Raw genomic sequence first — 16219 nt, 5'->3', positions numbered from 1 at the left:
TGTTTGTGGTGTGTGGAGGATCCATTGCTCTCCTCTTTCAGCACAAGGTCCTGAGTTATTCAACCACACACACCCCTAGTCTATTCCCCTCAGTGAGGCAGGGTAGAGAGGTGTGTGGGAAGTAGAGAAAAGGCGGAGTATGTCGAGGGGGAGGGGAGCTGCAGCAGGGTGATATAGACAGGCTGCAATGGGAAAGAATGCCATGTGTCTGTGGAGGACAGACAGAGAGCGAGGGAGAGTAAGGGGAGGAGGGAGCAGAGGGAGGGAGCAGAGGGAGGGATGGGAATAGGATCTGAGTGGAGAGTGGAAGCAGCGTGGCTGGCCGGGGCTGACTGCTGAATGAAAGGGCCTGTTGCTCTCCACCACCGTTCGTTTTTTGTCCCACAAAAGAGCACATGTCCAGAGCAAACATAGGAAGGCTCTCCAACAGTCAAGCACCAGGGGGAAGGGACAGAATCACCACTATACACTTGGAATTCTGCATCACTCCATTACTTAGCCCTACAGGTGGCAGGGTGAACTACCATTGCTATGAGCGGGGTAAGTGTAAAGGTAGTTGAGCTGCTGTCCCGGTGGCTGTTGGTCCTACTGGTCCTACTCGCACCCCGACATGGGAACACACACCCCCAGTGCTTGGATTACAAGCCCCCCTTCCAGCCACGGGAGCCTCTGGTCTTCTGTAAGGAGTACGCCAAGTTTGGTTGCTGTGACCTGGAGAAAGATGACAAGATCTCCCAGAACTTCTACAAGATCATGGACTACTTTGACTACTCGGGTTACGTGACCTGTGCGAAATACATACGCACCATCCTCTGTCAGGTAAATTGAAGTCTGTTAGTAGTCAGATGTTAGCTAATGACTCCTTATCTTAAACAGTCCACAAAATTGCAGGATATTTGTAGAATGGATTATCTTCTTGCATGGCTTTAAAACCTTTTCACTTGTTATAAAATTCTAATTCATCACAGGACATAAAAAAATGTATACAGATTAAGCTATCACATTTCATGAAACTATATTTCATTTAGATTTGTACACCCCTGCACTGCTGAAATGTACGTGGACATCATGATAATGACATACCCCAGGCCTTTCCAAATGTACGTGCTGTAGATTGGAACAAATTATAGTTGGAGGTATTATGGAAGACCTTGACTTGACTGTTCGAGCATGAGATACGACAGCACTGTTAACAATGGTGGATTTTGGGTCCTGAACCACAGTACCACAACATTACTACTGTAAATGGATGGCTTGGTTCTCCTCTCCAATGATGAGAATCGCAGCCCATGTGAATGTGTCCTCAGCTTTGTTTGGTTTTGGATCCAGTGGAAGTCACAGGAGGTTGGTGGCACCTTAGCTGGGGAGGACGGGATGGTGGGAATGGCTGGAATTAGTGGAATGGTATCAAATACATGGTTTCCATGTGTTTGATGCCATTCCATTTACTCCGTTCCAGCCATTATTATGAGTCGTCCTCCCCGCAGCAGCCTCCGTTGGTGGAAGTGAGCTGTTGTGCTCGGCTCTCAGCTCTCCTATCAGCCATGCTGAGATACAGGCAGTGTGGTCAGTGGCTGGAGACCCAATGCCTACGGCCACTTAGCCAGGGTAAACTCTGTTCAATGATGCCCTTTGTCCGAACAGTTATCGTAGATACAGGGGGCTGCTTGTGATCTGTCAAGAGGTCCACTGACCACCAGCGAAACATTGATTTCCTGTCTGGCCACTGAACAGGATATACAGTATCATATTTTCACTGGAGGGAGGGAGGGCAGGAGGGAGATGGAGGTGAGGAGTTGAATCCAGCCGAAGTAGTTGAAGGAACTACAACTTCTACTTGTGGTGGGATTAAGGCTGACTATTGGGATAAAAACCATTAGTATCATTGATGTCAACCATTTAACTCAATATAGCCTATCCAATACCTCCCTCCCAACGTTGGAAGCTGATAAGTCTCACATTTACATTGATCATGGCAACGTGGAACTCTGAAGGTTTGTCCTATACGATGTGGTACATGTGCACTCTCTCATTACCGCCCACCCCTTTTGGAAGGAGGGCCTTTTTAGAGTGTTCTTTGAGTGTATTTATGTTGACTTTGGTGACTTATGGAGGAAAGGAAACCAACACACACAGCTTTAACCCTACCAGCTCACCTTGCACTGTGTAGTTAACCTTGTTTACAATCACAGTGTTTGTGGGTGTGCTAGTCTAGGATTGTTTCCACGCTACACTGTACAAATTCTAACACCACATCTGGTTGCCATTTCTGTGAACAAAAGGCACATGGATTTAAGTTTGACGGATTGCTGTTGTCGGAGCTCCCTATCTCATCCAACGCCGGCCTAAATTACAGTATTTCCAAAGGATTTAAACAGAACGTTATAGTTGGCTAAGTGACTGCATTATCAGGGCTGCCTACAGTAGAGGCCAGAGGAGTCAACACCCATTTGATAAAATGAGATGAAACAGGGCAAAGAACAATGACCAGGGTGCAGTTTTTCAAAAGTTATCTATCTGGATTAGGATTACATGTATAGAAATAGAATGGCTAGAACTGTCAAATCATTGACTTGAATGTGGACTCCCGTTCTGCTCATTGTATTTTATATGCATTGAATTTTTCTATATGCATTTAACATTTTTGAAAAACTTGGCCCTGTTGATTTTGGGCTGAATTACACAATAAATTATATGGTTAAGGGTAGCACTGGAATGTTTATTACAGACGGTCATAGAAGGGTAATTGCCACCTAGAGGTTTGTGTCTACAGTGCCTTGCAAAATATTCGTTTTTGGCGTTTTTCCTATTTTGTTGCATTATAACCTGTAATTTAAATTGATTTTTATTTGGATTTTATGTAATGGACATACACAAAATAGTCAAAATTGGTGAAGTGAAATTTAAAAAATGGATTTGTTTAAAAAATAAATGAAAAAATTTAAAATGGAAAAGTGGTGGTGCATATGTATTCACCCCCTTTGCTATGATGCCCTTAAATAAGATCTGGTGCAACCAATTACCTTCAGAAGTCACAATTAAATAAACTCCACCTGTGTGCTATCTAGGTGTCCCATGATCTCAGTATATATACACCTGTTCTGAAAGGCCCCAGAGTCTGCAACACCACCAAGCAAGCGACACCATGAAGACCAAGGAGCTCGCCAAACAGGCCAGGGACAAAGTTGTGGAGAAGTACAGATGAGAGTTGGGTTATAAAAAATACCTGAAGCTTTGAATATCCTACGGAGCACCATTATTAAAAAATGGAAAGAATATGGTACCACAACAAACCTGCCATGAGAGGGCCGCCCACCAAAACTTACGGACCAAGCAAGGAGGGCATTAATCAGAGGGGCAATAAAGCCCAGACCTCACTCAAATTGAGAATATGTGGTATGACTTAAAGATTACTGTATACCAGTGGAACCCATCCAACTTGAAGGAGCTGGAGCAGTTTTGCCTTGAAGAATGGCAAAAATCCCAGTGGCTAGATGTGCCAAGTTTACAGAGACATACCCCAAGAGACTTGCAGCTGTAGTTGCTGCAAAAGGTGGCTCTACAAAGTATTGACTTTTGGGGTGGTGAATAGTTATGCACGCTCAAGTTTTCTGTTTTTTTTTGTTTTTCACAATAAAAAACATTTTGCATCTTCAAAGTGGTAGGCATGTTGTGTAAATCAAATGATACAACTCCCCCCAAAAAATCTATTTTAATTCCAGGTTGAAAGGCAACAAAATAGGAAAAATGCCAAGGGGGGTGAATAAATTCGCAAGCCACTGTATGTTTGGTGTAGTTCAATAGCATCTTACATTCAGACTCAGATTCCCTTTTTCACCTTGGGATGCAATTTAACCAAATAGGCATGGCATGATATCAATCCTGCTTTACTTAGCTTCACTGAACACTGGGCTCTTTTGATACAATTTCTCTGGATAGTTCCATTACATGTACAAAGGAAATGGGACTCAGCATGGCTGGGTTTGTTTGTAAAGACTTGAAAGGGGTGGCACCCTGCTGGGAGACATCTGGGAAACTATTTAAGATCTGCAGAAACAAGTGAACCCCTCAAGAGCCAAATCTAGATATTTTAAGATCTAACAGAAATGATGTAAGTAAAAAATAAACATTTACCCCAAGGTGCTATGATGTGATATATCTTACATTTTGTATATAATCAAGGCATGTCATGCATGCTTTTATGTTCTTTTTAGTGGCTATATGCCCACATTTGTCCGCTCTTACCTTTTACTGTACCTCCAACTCAGACACATAGTGTGGCTGTGCATAACACATACCACCTCCAGATTGCCCAATTTTTGTTTACGTCACTGCCTGACAATCATGTGACTGCATAATCCACCTAACAATTTATGGTCAGCAAAGGATTTCAGCCCAGAGTTGGCCAGTGCTGTTGATGTTAAAAGCTTTGATGTTGAGTTTTTGAGCAGTGGTTTGACGATACCTTTGAGAGAGCATATCCCAGATTTAAATATAAAGAAGTAAAAAAAAACTCAGAACTCCAGAACACATTATGCCCACTTTGCCTTAGACTTGGAATCGTATATATTCTATATCATTAATCTGAGTCTTTGTAACTGAATTGTCTTTTTCAGTACCAGTCATTACAGTGGTTTATTTGTTTTGCATAATTGTCCCAACGGTTTACCAGTGTCAAAATGAGTGTAATTTTGTGTCTTTGACTTAATAAGGGATTGGACGTTCCAAGATGCATTTAAACAGGCCTTATTTATTTCTAGAATAGTTATTACTAGCTGATCTGGTTAGTACTGGGATGAGAAGATGACGTGCTGAATTACAAATGTTTTCAAGCTTAGGGAGAGTACATCGTGAAAATAGCTGCACAGTATCATGAACAGACATGGCATAGTATTAACCTGTGGACTATACTTTTGAAGATTATATACGACATTACACAAATCAAGTGGCTATAGCCTACAGCTTAAGTGGTAGCTCATTATCAGCCGATAATGTAGGTCTACTGATCATGAAGTTTTGCTCATAAGCGTGTGTCGTCCGAGCCCCAAACCTTTTCAAATAAGGTTTCCTTATCCTTACAGGAGTGCTCTCCCTACTCTGCCCACCTGTATGATGCTGAGGATGCCAACACGCCCATGAGGGAGCTGCCAGGCCTGTGCGGAGACTACTGCTCTGAGTTCTGGCACCAGTGCCGCTACACCATTAGCCTGCTCACCGACAACAACGCCACGGCGGGCATAGAGGAGGACCGCAATAAGTTTTGTAACTTCCTGGAACTCAAAGACAGGGAGTACTGCTACCCCAACGTGCTCTCCGACGACAAGCTCAATGCCAACCTGGGAGATGTTCGGGCGGACCCCGAGGGCTGCCTGCAGCTGTGTCTGCAGGAGGTGGCCAACGGCCTGAGGAACCCGGTGGCAATGGTCCATGCCGATGACGGGACCCACCGCTTCTTTGTGGCCGAGCAGCTGGGCTATGTGTGGGCATACCTGGCCAATGGCTCCCGTATTGACCGGCCCTTCCTCAACCTGACCAAGGCAGTGCTCACCTCGCTCTGGGCGGGGGATGAGAGAGGCTTCCTCTGCATGGCCCTCCACCCGCACTTCACGGTGGTGCGGAAGGCCTATGTCTACTACTCTGTGTCTGTGAAGAAGGAGGAGAGGATCCGCATTAGTGAGTTTACACTGTCCGCTGATGATATGAACCAACTAAACCACTCCTCAGAGAGGTAAGAGAAGTATCACCAAATGGCATGGACTGAATCAGAACCTGTGGTGTCATCGGCTCCATTCACATGAATGCATTTGACATTTTGAAACAAATCTGTACGAACCAGCAGATTTGAAATAGAGATCTGCAACTACACTCATCCTATCAGATTTCTAATTTAGTGATGTTTAGTCATGAGTGGTTTTCTTTGTAGAACTATTTTGGAAGTGGTGGAACCTGCCTCGAACCACAACGGGGGCCAACTTCTCTTCGGGCACGATGGCTACCTCTATATCTTCATCGGCGATGGCGGAAGAGCAGGGGACCCCTTTGGCAAGTTTGGGAACTCCCAGAATAAGTGAGTCACTGTGCTCTATACATTTCAAAAACATTCAGGGGAAACAAATTAGGGGGTGACATATAATAATTTAGTGTATTTCTAGCCTTCACCCCATGTTGATGTTTTTTGAAGGTCAGAATGATATGTTCGCTTCAGAGACATACATTTTTAAAGTGTTGACGATATAGTTATCATTCAACTAAGGACACCTAAACAGTAGTGTTGAGCTAGTTGAGCTAGTAGAGGACGGAAACACTTAATGTGATGTGCTGGCTCTTTAAACTATACTTATTTACAGACAAAAAAATACAGGAAAAATAAGGGTTCAAAACATTCAACCTATAGCGTGACATCTTTTTTTATGCCATGAGAGATCTAAGCTACAGTAAAGGGACCATAAGGCACAATTCGTATTTTAGTGTGTTTGTAAACTGTAGTACTCAACTCTCACACTATGTGACCTTCTCATATGATAGTATAGTGATACATGATTCTATAATTAGGGCTACTGGAGGGCGCACAATTCAAATAAATAATCATAAAAATTATGGATATTAAACATTTAGGTATATACAAGTGTCTTATATAGGTTGAAAGCTTGAATTCTTGTTAATCTAACTGCACCCCACATCAAAATATTTTTCCACCGGCACAGGTTTCATAAATTCACAAATAGCGATTAAATATTCACTTACTTTTTGAAAATCTTCCTCTGACTTGTCATCCAAAGGGTCCAGCTATAACATGTAGTGTCGTTTTGTTAGATAAAATCCTTCTTTATATCCCAAAAAGTCATTTTAATTGGCGACATCGATTTGAGTAATCCACTCGTTCAACCTGCAGAGAAAGGAATCTGAAAATCTACCACTGAACTTTGTTTCAACAAGGGAAAATGCATTTCTATTTACTCCTCAGATTCCCTAAAATGTAATCAAACTATAATATTTCTTACGGAAAAAAGTATGTTCAATAGGAAACCAATTTTAGCAGGTGCGTCTTGTCTTCATGGTGCGCCCAAACACGAATTTCCAAGAATGTGTCCCTGTACTAAAACTGATATTTCTTATTCGTTTTGGAAGTTACAAGCATGAAACCTTGAACATAGACTGCTGACACCCTGTGGAAGCAATAGGAATTGCATAATGGGAGCTAGAATTCAGTATGCCCCTATACTTTCCATCTTCTACCATATCTATTGTGTTATATTCTCCTACATTATTTTAACATTTCTACAAACTTCAAAGTGTTTTCTTTCCAATGGTACCATTTATATGCATATCCTGGCTTCAGGGCCTGAGCAACAGGAATTTTTCTTTGGACACGTAATTCAGGCGGAAATTGAGAAAAAAGGGGCCTAGCCCAAAGAAGTTTTTTAAAGAATGGAAAATCCTGTTGCCATGGTAAATGTCTAGTAATTATTATATTTATGGTTGACTAATACACGTCATAGATTAACTTTGTGTGAGTTGTCACAAGTTTAATATTACAGAAGATTAATTGACTCCAGAGGGTAGAAGAATCTTTTACTATAAACTTTGACTAGAAATTTCTCTAGACATTGAGGGAGTGACACATTTATGGATTTAAGCTCAACGTTTTCCACTTGAATTTATACAGGACCTTCAGCGATGCCACTCAGCAGCTATTCATGAAAGTGTGATTTTATGACCGTACTTGTCAGTGGTGCCAACGCTTTGGCAACATTGGGAGAGAATCGCCATGTTTGACCTCAACCCCTGAGCATTTGACGTGAAAAACATTCAGTTCAACGCTATGTGTACATTTATGCAGACAGAGACGGTACAGTTGTTCACAATATTAGCCTTGGCACTGTAGGTTTAGCTTTCTCCTGGCAGGGGCAGGAGTTGGCAGTGCCCAGAATCTACAAAGTGTCACAGGGCCATTCAGAAATGACTCAAAGCCTATATAGTTATAACACAATGGCAGAATTGTACACACAGTGATATTATGAAAAAAACATCACTGAGCTTTGGACAGTCTGTGTCTTAGAATGCATTTTTATTTTGAACCATGGGCAAGGACAGGGCATAACATTGCCAGTCAGGTTTTAAGTGAGTGCCACCCCCACAGCGTATTGGTCAGTGGCCAGAGTCTGGACCTGCAGTGCCAGGTCAAAAGTAATACTTATGGGGGATGTTGTCGGACAATGTCTGGCCTTTTCGTACCATGTGATAATCACTACAGTCTTGTGTAGTTGAGCTTTAAAAGGGACCTGAGTGGAGGTAAAATATCTGCTACTCTGTTCAGAATATTACGATGTAAATGTAGTGCAGAGGAGGCTGGTGGGAGGAGCTATAGGAGGATGGGCTCATTGTAATGGCTGGAATGGAATAAATGGAACAGTATCAAACAAATCACAAAAAATATGGAAAATGCATGATTGATTCCAGCCATAACAATGAGCTTATCCTCATATCTTCAACAGCAGCAAGACGTACAGTAAGAGCAGGTGCTCTAAATCAAACCTTGCTATGCGTTATTCTCAGAAGAGGGTTATGTCTAGTATATAGTTGGGGAGCTCTAGTGTATAGTAGAATTCATGCATGCGGAAATAGGGATCTTTACATCACAGCTTTACCCCGGGGGCGGTACTTACGGTAAAGGCATTCTATTGAGTTCCATCGGGTGGAAACATCCCTTTCAGTTCATCGCAGGAGAAGAAAGATGAGCAGAGGGTTTCTTGACAGCCAATGAATGGGAGGCCAGGGATATGAGGGTTGTGGAACCTGCCAAGGCTAATATTTACACAAGACGCGACGCTGTGGGCTGCATAATAGTATGTGTATATATGAGAGAGAGAGAGAGAGAGAGAGAGAGAGAGAGAGAGAGAGAGAGAACACTATATATACATAATATGACATTTGTAATGTCTTTATTCTTTTGGAACTTCTGTGAGTGTAATGTTTACTGTTCATTTTAATTGTTTATTATCTACTTCACTTGCTTTGGCAATGTCAACATATGTTTCCCATGCCAATAAAGCCCCTTGAATTGAAATTGGAGAGAGAGAAATTCCACTACGTATTTATCTGGACAGTGAAGCTAAAACGATTCATTTGGCTCTATACTACAGAATTTTGGATTTGAGATTTAATGTTTTATATGAGGTGACAGTACAGAATGTCACCTTTTATTTGAGGGTATTTTCATACATATCTGTTTTATCGTTTAGAAATGCAAGCACTTTATGCACTTTATGTATTTAGTCATAAGTATTTGGATACATTCACTTATAGTGTATTAAATATAGTAAAATGTTTAATATTAGGTCCCATTTTCCTAGCACACAATGACTACATCAAACTTTGTCTACTCTACAACCTTGTTGGATGCATTTGCAGTTAGTTTTGGTTGTGTTTCAGATGATGTTGTGGTCAATAGAAATTAATGGTAAATAATACAGAAATAATTATTGTAAATAAGAATAGAATATGTTTCTGAACACTTCTACATTAATGTGGATGTTACCATTATTCATGAATGAATTGTGAATAATGATGAGTGAGAAAGTCATCCACCTCTGGCCTGCTCGCCTCCCTACCTCTGAGGAAGTACAGTTCCCGCTCAGCCCAGTCAAAACTGTTCGCTGCTCTGGCACCCCAATGGTGGAACAAACTCCCTCACGACGCCAGGACAGCGGAGTCAATCACCACCTTCCGGAGACACCTGAAACCCCACCTCTTTAAGGAATACCTAGGATAGGATAAAGTAATCCTTCTAACCCCCCCCCTTAAAAGATTTAGATGCACTATTGTAAAGTGGTTGTTCCACTGGATATCATAAGGTGAATGCACCAATTTGTAAGTCGCTCTGGATAAGAGCGTCTGCTAAATGACTTAAATGTAAATGTAATGTAAATGTAGAAAGTCACAGAGGCATAAATATCATTCCCCAAAAAATGCTTTAGGGTCATGTGCATCTATAACGTACTCATTCATCATTAAACATAAATGTCTTTGATGACTATTGTGATACACTAGCCTGGTCTCGTAGACTAGACGTAACATAGTAAACAGAAATCTGGGACACTCAAATTAGCATGATATGTTATGTTTCGTATGGCTACATAAGACAGATGGTTACTTAAAGCAAGAAGTATGGCCATATGTATGATGCGAAAGTCTAGCAACCCAAAGGTTGTGAGTTTGAACCTCATCATGGACAACTTCAGCATTTTTGCTAATTAGCAACAATTCAACTACTTACTACTTTGCAACTACTTAGCATGTTAGCTAACCCTTTCCCTAACCCCAACCTTAACCCTTTTAGCTAACCCTTCCCCTAACACTAACCCTAACCCTTGTCCATGATGAATTTGAATCTCATCACGGATAACTTCAGCATTTTAGCTAATTAGCAACTTTTCAAATACTTACTACTTTTCTTTCTACTTTGCAACTACTTAGCATGTTAGCTAACCCTTCCCCTAATCCTAACACTTTTAGCTAACCCTAACCCTAGCCTTAACCCTTTAACCCAACTCCTAAACTTAACCCTACCCCTTAGTCTAGCTAATGTTAGCCAGCTAGCTAATGTTAGCCACCTAGCTAGAATTCATAATATACCATACATTTTGCAAATTCGTAACATATTGTACATTTTGCAAATTCGCAACATAATGTACGTTTTGCAAATTCGTAACATATAATGCAAATTGTAATTCGTAACATACCACATGAAATGAGTGATGAACAACTGAATACATACCATATGAAAAAGTATTCACCCCCTTGGCATTTTTCCTATTTTGTTGCATTACAACCTGTAATTTAAATTGATTTTTATTTGGATTTCATGTAATGGACATACACAAAATAGTCTAAATTGGTGAAGTGAAATTAAAAAAATAACTTGTTTCAAAAATAAAATCTAAATTTTAAACGGAAAAGTGGTGCGTGCATATGTATTCACCCCCTTTACTATGAAGCCCATAAATAAGACCTGGTGCAACCAAATACCTTCATAAGTCACATAATTAGTTAAATAAAGTCCACCTGTGTGCAATCTAAGTGTCACATGATCTGTCACATGATCTCATTATGTATACACCTGTTCTGAAAGGCCCCAGTGTCTGCAACACCTCTAAGAAAAGGGCACCAACAAGCGAGCGGCACCATGAAGACTAAGGAGCTCTCCAAACACGTCAGGGACAAAGTTGTGGAGAAGTACAGATCAGGGTTGGGTTATAAAAAAATATTAGAAACTTTGAACATCCCACGGAGCACCATTAAATCCATTATTAAAAAATGGAAAGAATATGGCACCACAACAAACCTGCCAAGAGAGGGCCGTCCACTAAAACTCACGGATCAGGCAAGGAGGGCATTAATCAGAAAGGCAACAAAGAGACCAAAGATAACCCTGAAGGAGCTGCAAAGCTCCACAGCGGAGATTGGAGTGTCTGTCCATAAGACCACTTTAAGCCGTACACTCCACAGAGCTGGGCTTTACGAAAGAGTGGCCAGACAAAAGCCATTGCTTAAAGACAAAAATAAGCAAAAACGTTTGGTGTTCGCCAAAAGGCATGTGGGAGACTCCCCAAACACATGGAAGAAGGTAGTCTGGTCAGATGAGACTAAAATGTAGCTTTTTGGCCATCAAGAAAAACGCTATGTCTGGCGCAAACCCAACACCTCTCATCACCCCAAGAACACCATCCCCACAGTGAAGCATGGTGGTGGCAGCATCATGCTGTGGGTCTGTTTTTCATCGGCAGGGACTGGGAAACTGGTCAGAATTCAAGGACTGATGGATGGCGCTAATTACACGGAAATTCTTGAGGGAAACCTGTTTCAGTCTTCAAGAGATTTGAGACTGGGACGGAGGTTCATCTTCCAGTGGGACAATGACCCTAAGCATACTTCTAAAGCAACACTCGAGTGGTTTGAGGGGAAACATTTAAATGTCTTGCAATGGCCTAGTCAAAGCCCAGACCTCAATCCAATTGAGAATCCGTGGTTTGACTTAAAGATTGCTGTACAACAGCGGAGTGTTGTGTAAATCAAATGATACAAACCACAAACCCCCCAAAAAATATATTTTAATTCCAGGTTGTAAGGCAACAAAATAGGAAAAATGACAAGGGGGTGAATACTTTCGCAAGCCACTGTATCATACTGGAGTGTCTCAGATTTACAAAATGGTCTGAGATCAGGTTGGATACACAAACACAAATGAAAAACAATGACATAAGCACACAAAACAATGACAGAAGCACACACTAAAATGCTCATACATTTTCCTATGAATTAACTCCACCCCATGTGTGTAGGTCCACTCTGTTGGGCAAGGTGCTGCGTCTCGATGTGGACAACAACGATGACATGGACCCCTACAGTATCCCGTCGGACAATCCTTTCCTGGGGGAGAAGGGCTCGCTGCCTGAGATCTATGCCTACGGGGTGCGTAACATGTGGCGCTGCTCCATCGACCGGGGCGACCCCATCACTGGGCAGGGCCGTGGCCGACTGTTCTGCGGGGACGTGGGGCAGAACAAGTTTGAAGAGGTGGACCTCATCGTCAAGGGTGGCAACTACGGCTGGAGAGCCAAGGAGGGCTTCTCCTGCTATGACAACAGGCTGTGTCGCAACTCCTCTCTTGGTGAGTAGGCTAGTCCTCCTACTGGCTTGGTAGAAGTGGCGGGCTGATTCTCTATCAAGCATCAGTTCATTATTTGGTGAAAAGGGTTCAGATATTTATTAAATCCCTTAAGCAGTGTAAAATTCTTGCAGCATGTTTCCAAAGCGAGATGTATTGTTGTATTACATTTTTTCTCCTCAGATGACATCCTGCCTATTTTCGCTTACCCCCACAAACTGGGGAAGTCTGTCACTGGAGGCTACATATACCGCGGTTGCCAGATGCCTAATCTCAATGGCCTCTACATATTCGGGGATTTTATGAGTGGGTGTGTGTTTATACAACATAACCTACATTTATCCAATGTTATACTGATTAATAATATGCTTAAAATGTTCCATAGATTGTCATGCCTCGAAAAGGAGTTGATAGAAAAATGTTCTTAACATTGAAAGATCCAAATGTTTCAAATGCATAAAAACAATAGCATTACAATAGTTTTTTTGCCCTAAAACTCACTTGACACATGCACAATCTGAGTGACTCCTTGTCTGCCTAGGCGCCTGATGTCACTGAAGGAGAACCAAAGCACTAGGAAGTGGGAGTACAAGGAGATCTGTATGGGAAAAGGCCAGACGTGCCGATTCCCCAAACTCATCAACAGCTATTACAAATACATAATCTCCTTTGCTGAAGATGAGGCAGGTAACCTTGACAACTAGCTTTGCATGTTTTTGTGTCTCTTTGTGTTTTGTTCGTACTGATCCATACTTGAAAAGGCCATTAGGGGATGCATGCTGCTTGTGAATTCACTCACCCAAGGCAACCATGAAAAATTGCTTCTCTGAGTTATTTCATGATGAGCGTCTGCTGCTTTTGAACAGCAATAAAGAAATAAAACACCCAGTTCAAACCCAGTGGTGCACCACTTAGTGCATGCTCTTTAACTTCAGATAAGTTTCAAAAAGCAATCTTGTTCAGAATTCCTGACTTCAAAGCTGATTAGAGTGGGAAGGGGTTCAAAAGAAACGGTCTGTCTTCATTTCACTTTGAAAGTGTTGCATATCTTTGTGCTGGGTCTTAGATCCTTTTTCCCTCTTGTTTCTAGGGGAGCTGTACTTCCTGGCAACGGGAGCTCCCAGTGCGTCTGCCAGAGCGGGGGTGATCTATAAGATAGTGGATCCATCCAGGTATTAAACTAGGGCCCCAATGTCCCAACAGCCAGGAGGCTCTGGGAATTCATCTCGAATTAATGGCAGATTCCCAAAACAGACATACCTTTGCCAGATATACTAATGTCTATTGTCCATCCAATTATTTATGTGGTCTTCGATCCTACTGTGTTTGTTTAGTACATCTCTTACTTTAACTATGTAATCACAAATGTAATCGCTCTGTCACGCTAAAGGAATATCTGCTAAATCCTTTACCCTGAAATGCAATTTACTGAATATAATGTGCTTATCTATGATAGAATTGTTTTTTCATGTGGTTATGATAACGTATGATTACAATCACACAATACTGTATTAGTAGGAGATAGAGTTGTCATGAGCAGCATTGGAACAAATGGATTGTTTGATGGATTTCTCTCACCATCTAGGAGAGCACCTCCAGGCAAGTGCAGCTTCAAGCCCACTCTTGTCAAGATTAAGGGCAAGCTGATTCACTTCCACCCGACGGAGGGTAAGTGACACCACAAACACGCGCTGCTCTGTGTTTGCAGGCTATCATGAGTCAAAGCGCAACACATCTCGGTCAGTTGGCGAGCTCTAACGGACTGTTTCTCTCGCTTGACTTCCTTTCTACAGTGTTTGTCATTGACAAGAAGCCGATGACCACCGCTGTGCCCACTACTACGGCTAGAACAACAGCTACTACCACGCTCCGTACTCCTCCGACCACCATGCGCTCTACGACGACGAGACCTACCTACAGACCGCCAACTACAACCCTGAAGGCTACCGCTAAACCTGCAACAACGCGGGCTACAGTGAAACCTTCAACGATGAGGGCTACTATTAAACCTCTAACGACGCGGGCTACAGTGAAACCTTCAACGATGAGGGCTACTATTAAACCTCTAACAACGTGGGCTACTGTTAAACCTGCAGCAACACCTTCCAACCCCACCTCAATACAGCAGAGGCCTACTGGTACCGCTACACCTGCCCTGACCACCTCATGGAGGCAGGTAATGACGGCCAGGCCAGGTCATGCCACCACTCTTTCCCGGCAGAGAACGTCGTTGTCCTACACCAGGCCCACTGTTACCCCGAAGCCCCGACCACTGTTGACAACTGGAGCCAGAAGGCCCTCTCCATCAACAGCACGACCCTTGACCCGACCACAACCACACGACACGGTCAGACCCCCACCACTAGGGGTTACGACCAACCGGCCCCAGACCACACCAAGGCCCATGTACTGTACAGCTTCAACAAAGCCCACCACCCAGAGGCCCAACTTCACCCTCTCAAAGGCCCAGGACAAGCTCCTGAAAGGCCAGAGTGACAAGATAGACCATTCCACAAGGAACCGGGTCAACAAGAAGGACCGGGGATCCAAACCTGGGAAGCAGCGGCGCCGGAAGCACCGGGCTGGGTCCGTGAGGCTCATCAGTGCAGAGCAGCTATCGGACCGTGGGCGGGTGGAGATTTACATACGGGGGGAGTGGGGTACAGTGTGTGATGACTTGTTTAGTAGTAAAGCGGCTACGGTGGTGTGCCAGCAACTAGGCTTCCCTGTAGCCCTGCGTGTGGCTAAACGGGCGGAGTTGGGGGGCGGCAGTGGCAGTATCCTGCTAGATGATGTGGAGTGTGAAGGCACAGAGAGGACGTTACTGGACTGCAAACGGGCAAAGGTGGGCAAGCACAACTGTGTACACGATGAGGATGTGGGGGTGGTGTGTGGCTACCACCACGACGAGGATAAATAATGAGCCAAAAGACGTCTGACTGGGGGTTTATTGCTACTCTCCTGTGCATGAACAGAATCTTCCTCTATGTACTGTACTTCAGGGCACAAACTGTGGTCAGACACATCTCACCCCTCTACTCCCTCTCACATACTCACACACAGTGCGAATTCAAGATGATTAACAACAATTGTTGATTGTAGACTAGACTTTCTGATACTGTACTTCAGAGGCAGAATCCCTTTCTTTCGCTTGCCTCCCTTCCAGAAAAAAGTGTATCACTTTACAATACTGCCCTCTGCTGGAAGAAATGGCATATATTTTGTTGAAATTATTATTTTTTACATTGTATGAATTGATAATCACATCTATATATATATAATTATATATGTTTTATTTTTCATTAAAAAAATTCTACATGTGAAGAAGTGATGTCAGTCAAAATAATAATAATAATAATGATATAAGTAAGGAAAATGCTGGACATTGTGTGCTTTATTATAGTAAAATTTGACTGATTATATACAGTATGTAAATTGTTTTTAAGGCCATTGAGACAAATAAACTGAGATTTCAATTTAATTCTTGCTCCTCATTTCTACTCAAGCAAGCATATTGCATAACCCATGGACAACCAGATAAAACGTAACTGT

At 42.6% G+C, this 16219-nt stretch overlaps 1 protein-coding gene across 2 annotated transcripts; it reads left to right on the top strand.

Moving 5' to 3' along the window:
- The first annotated feature begins 288 nt into the window (after window positions 1-288).
- Window positions 289-16148, top strand: LOC115205988 (HHIP-like protein 1). Of its 2 annotated transcripts, none has more exons than XM_029772470.1 (9): window positions 289-819; window positions 5082-5728; window positions 5924-6067; window positions 12342-12670; window positions 12851-12977; window positions 13209-13354; window positions 13758-13839; window positions 14253-14335; window positions 14461-16148. In XM_029772470.1, exons 1-9 carry the CDS (start codon window positions 532-534, stop codon window positions 15585-15587), a joined length of 2973 nt encoding a protein of 990 aa, XP_029628330.1. In that variant the 5' UTR covers window positions 289-531; the 3' UTR covers window positions 15588-16148. The 2 variants fall into 2 exon arrangements, with proteins under 2 accessions (XP_029628330.1, XP_029628331.1); XM_029772471.1 differs by lacking the exon at window positions 289-819 and adding an exon at window positions 1937-1994.
- The last annotated feature ends 71 nt before the right edge of the window (window positions 16149-16219 follow it).

This window comes from Salmo trutta, chromosome 13 (genome assembly GCF_901001165.1).
Source record: "Salmo trutta chromosome 13, fSalTru1.1, whole genome shotgun sequence".
NCBI lineage: Eukaryota > Metazoa > Chordata > Actinopteri > Salmoniformes > Salmonidae > Salmo > Salmo trutta.
The sequence above is the reverse complement of the archived record's forward strand: the minus strand, read 5'-3'. Positions and strand labels throughout refer to the sequence as shown.

Excerpts from the sequence above, each read along its gene's own strand:
- LOC115205988 (XM_029772470.1), top strand. The coding sequence starts at position 532 with ATGAGCGGGGTAAGTGTAAAGGTAGTTGAGCTGCTGTCCCGGTGGCTG. Across the intron at positions 5,729-5,923 it reads CTAAACCACTCCTCAGAGAG|AACTATTTTGGAAGTGGTGG; the intron begins GTAAGAGAAGTA and ends TTTTCTTTGTAG. Across the intron at positions 12,978-13,208 it reads TTCGGGGATTTTATGAGTGG|GCGCCTGATGTCACTGAAGG; the intron begins GTGTGTGTTTAT and ends TTGTCTGCCTAG.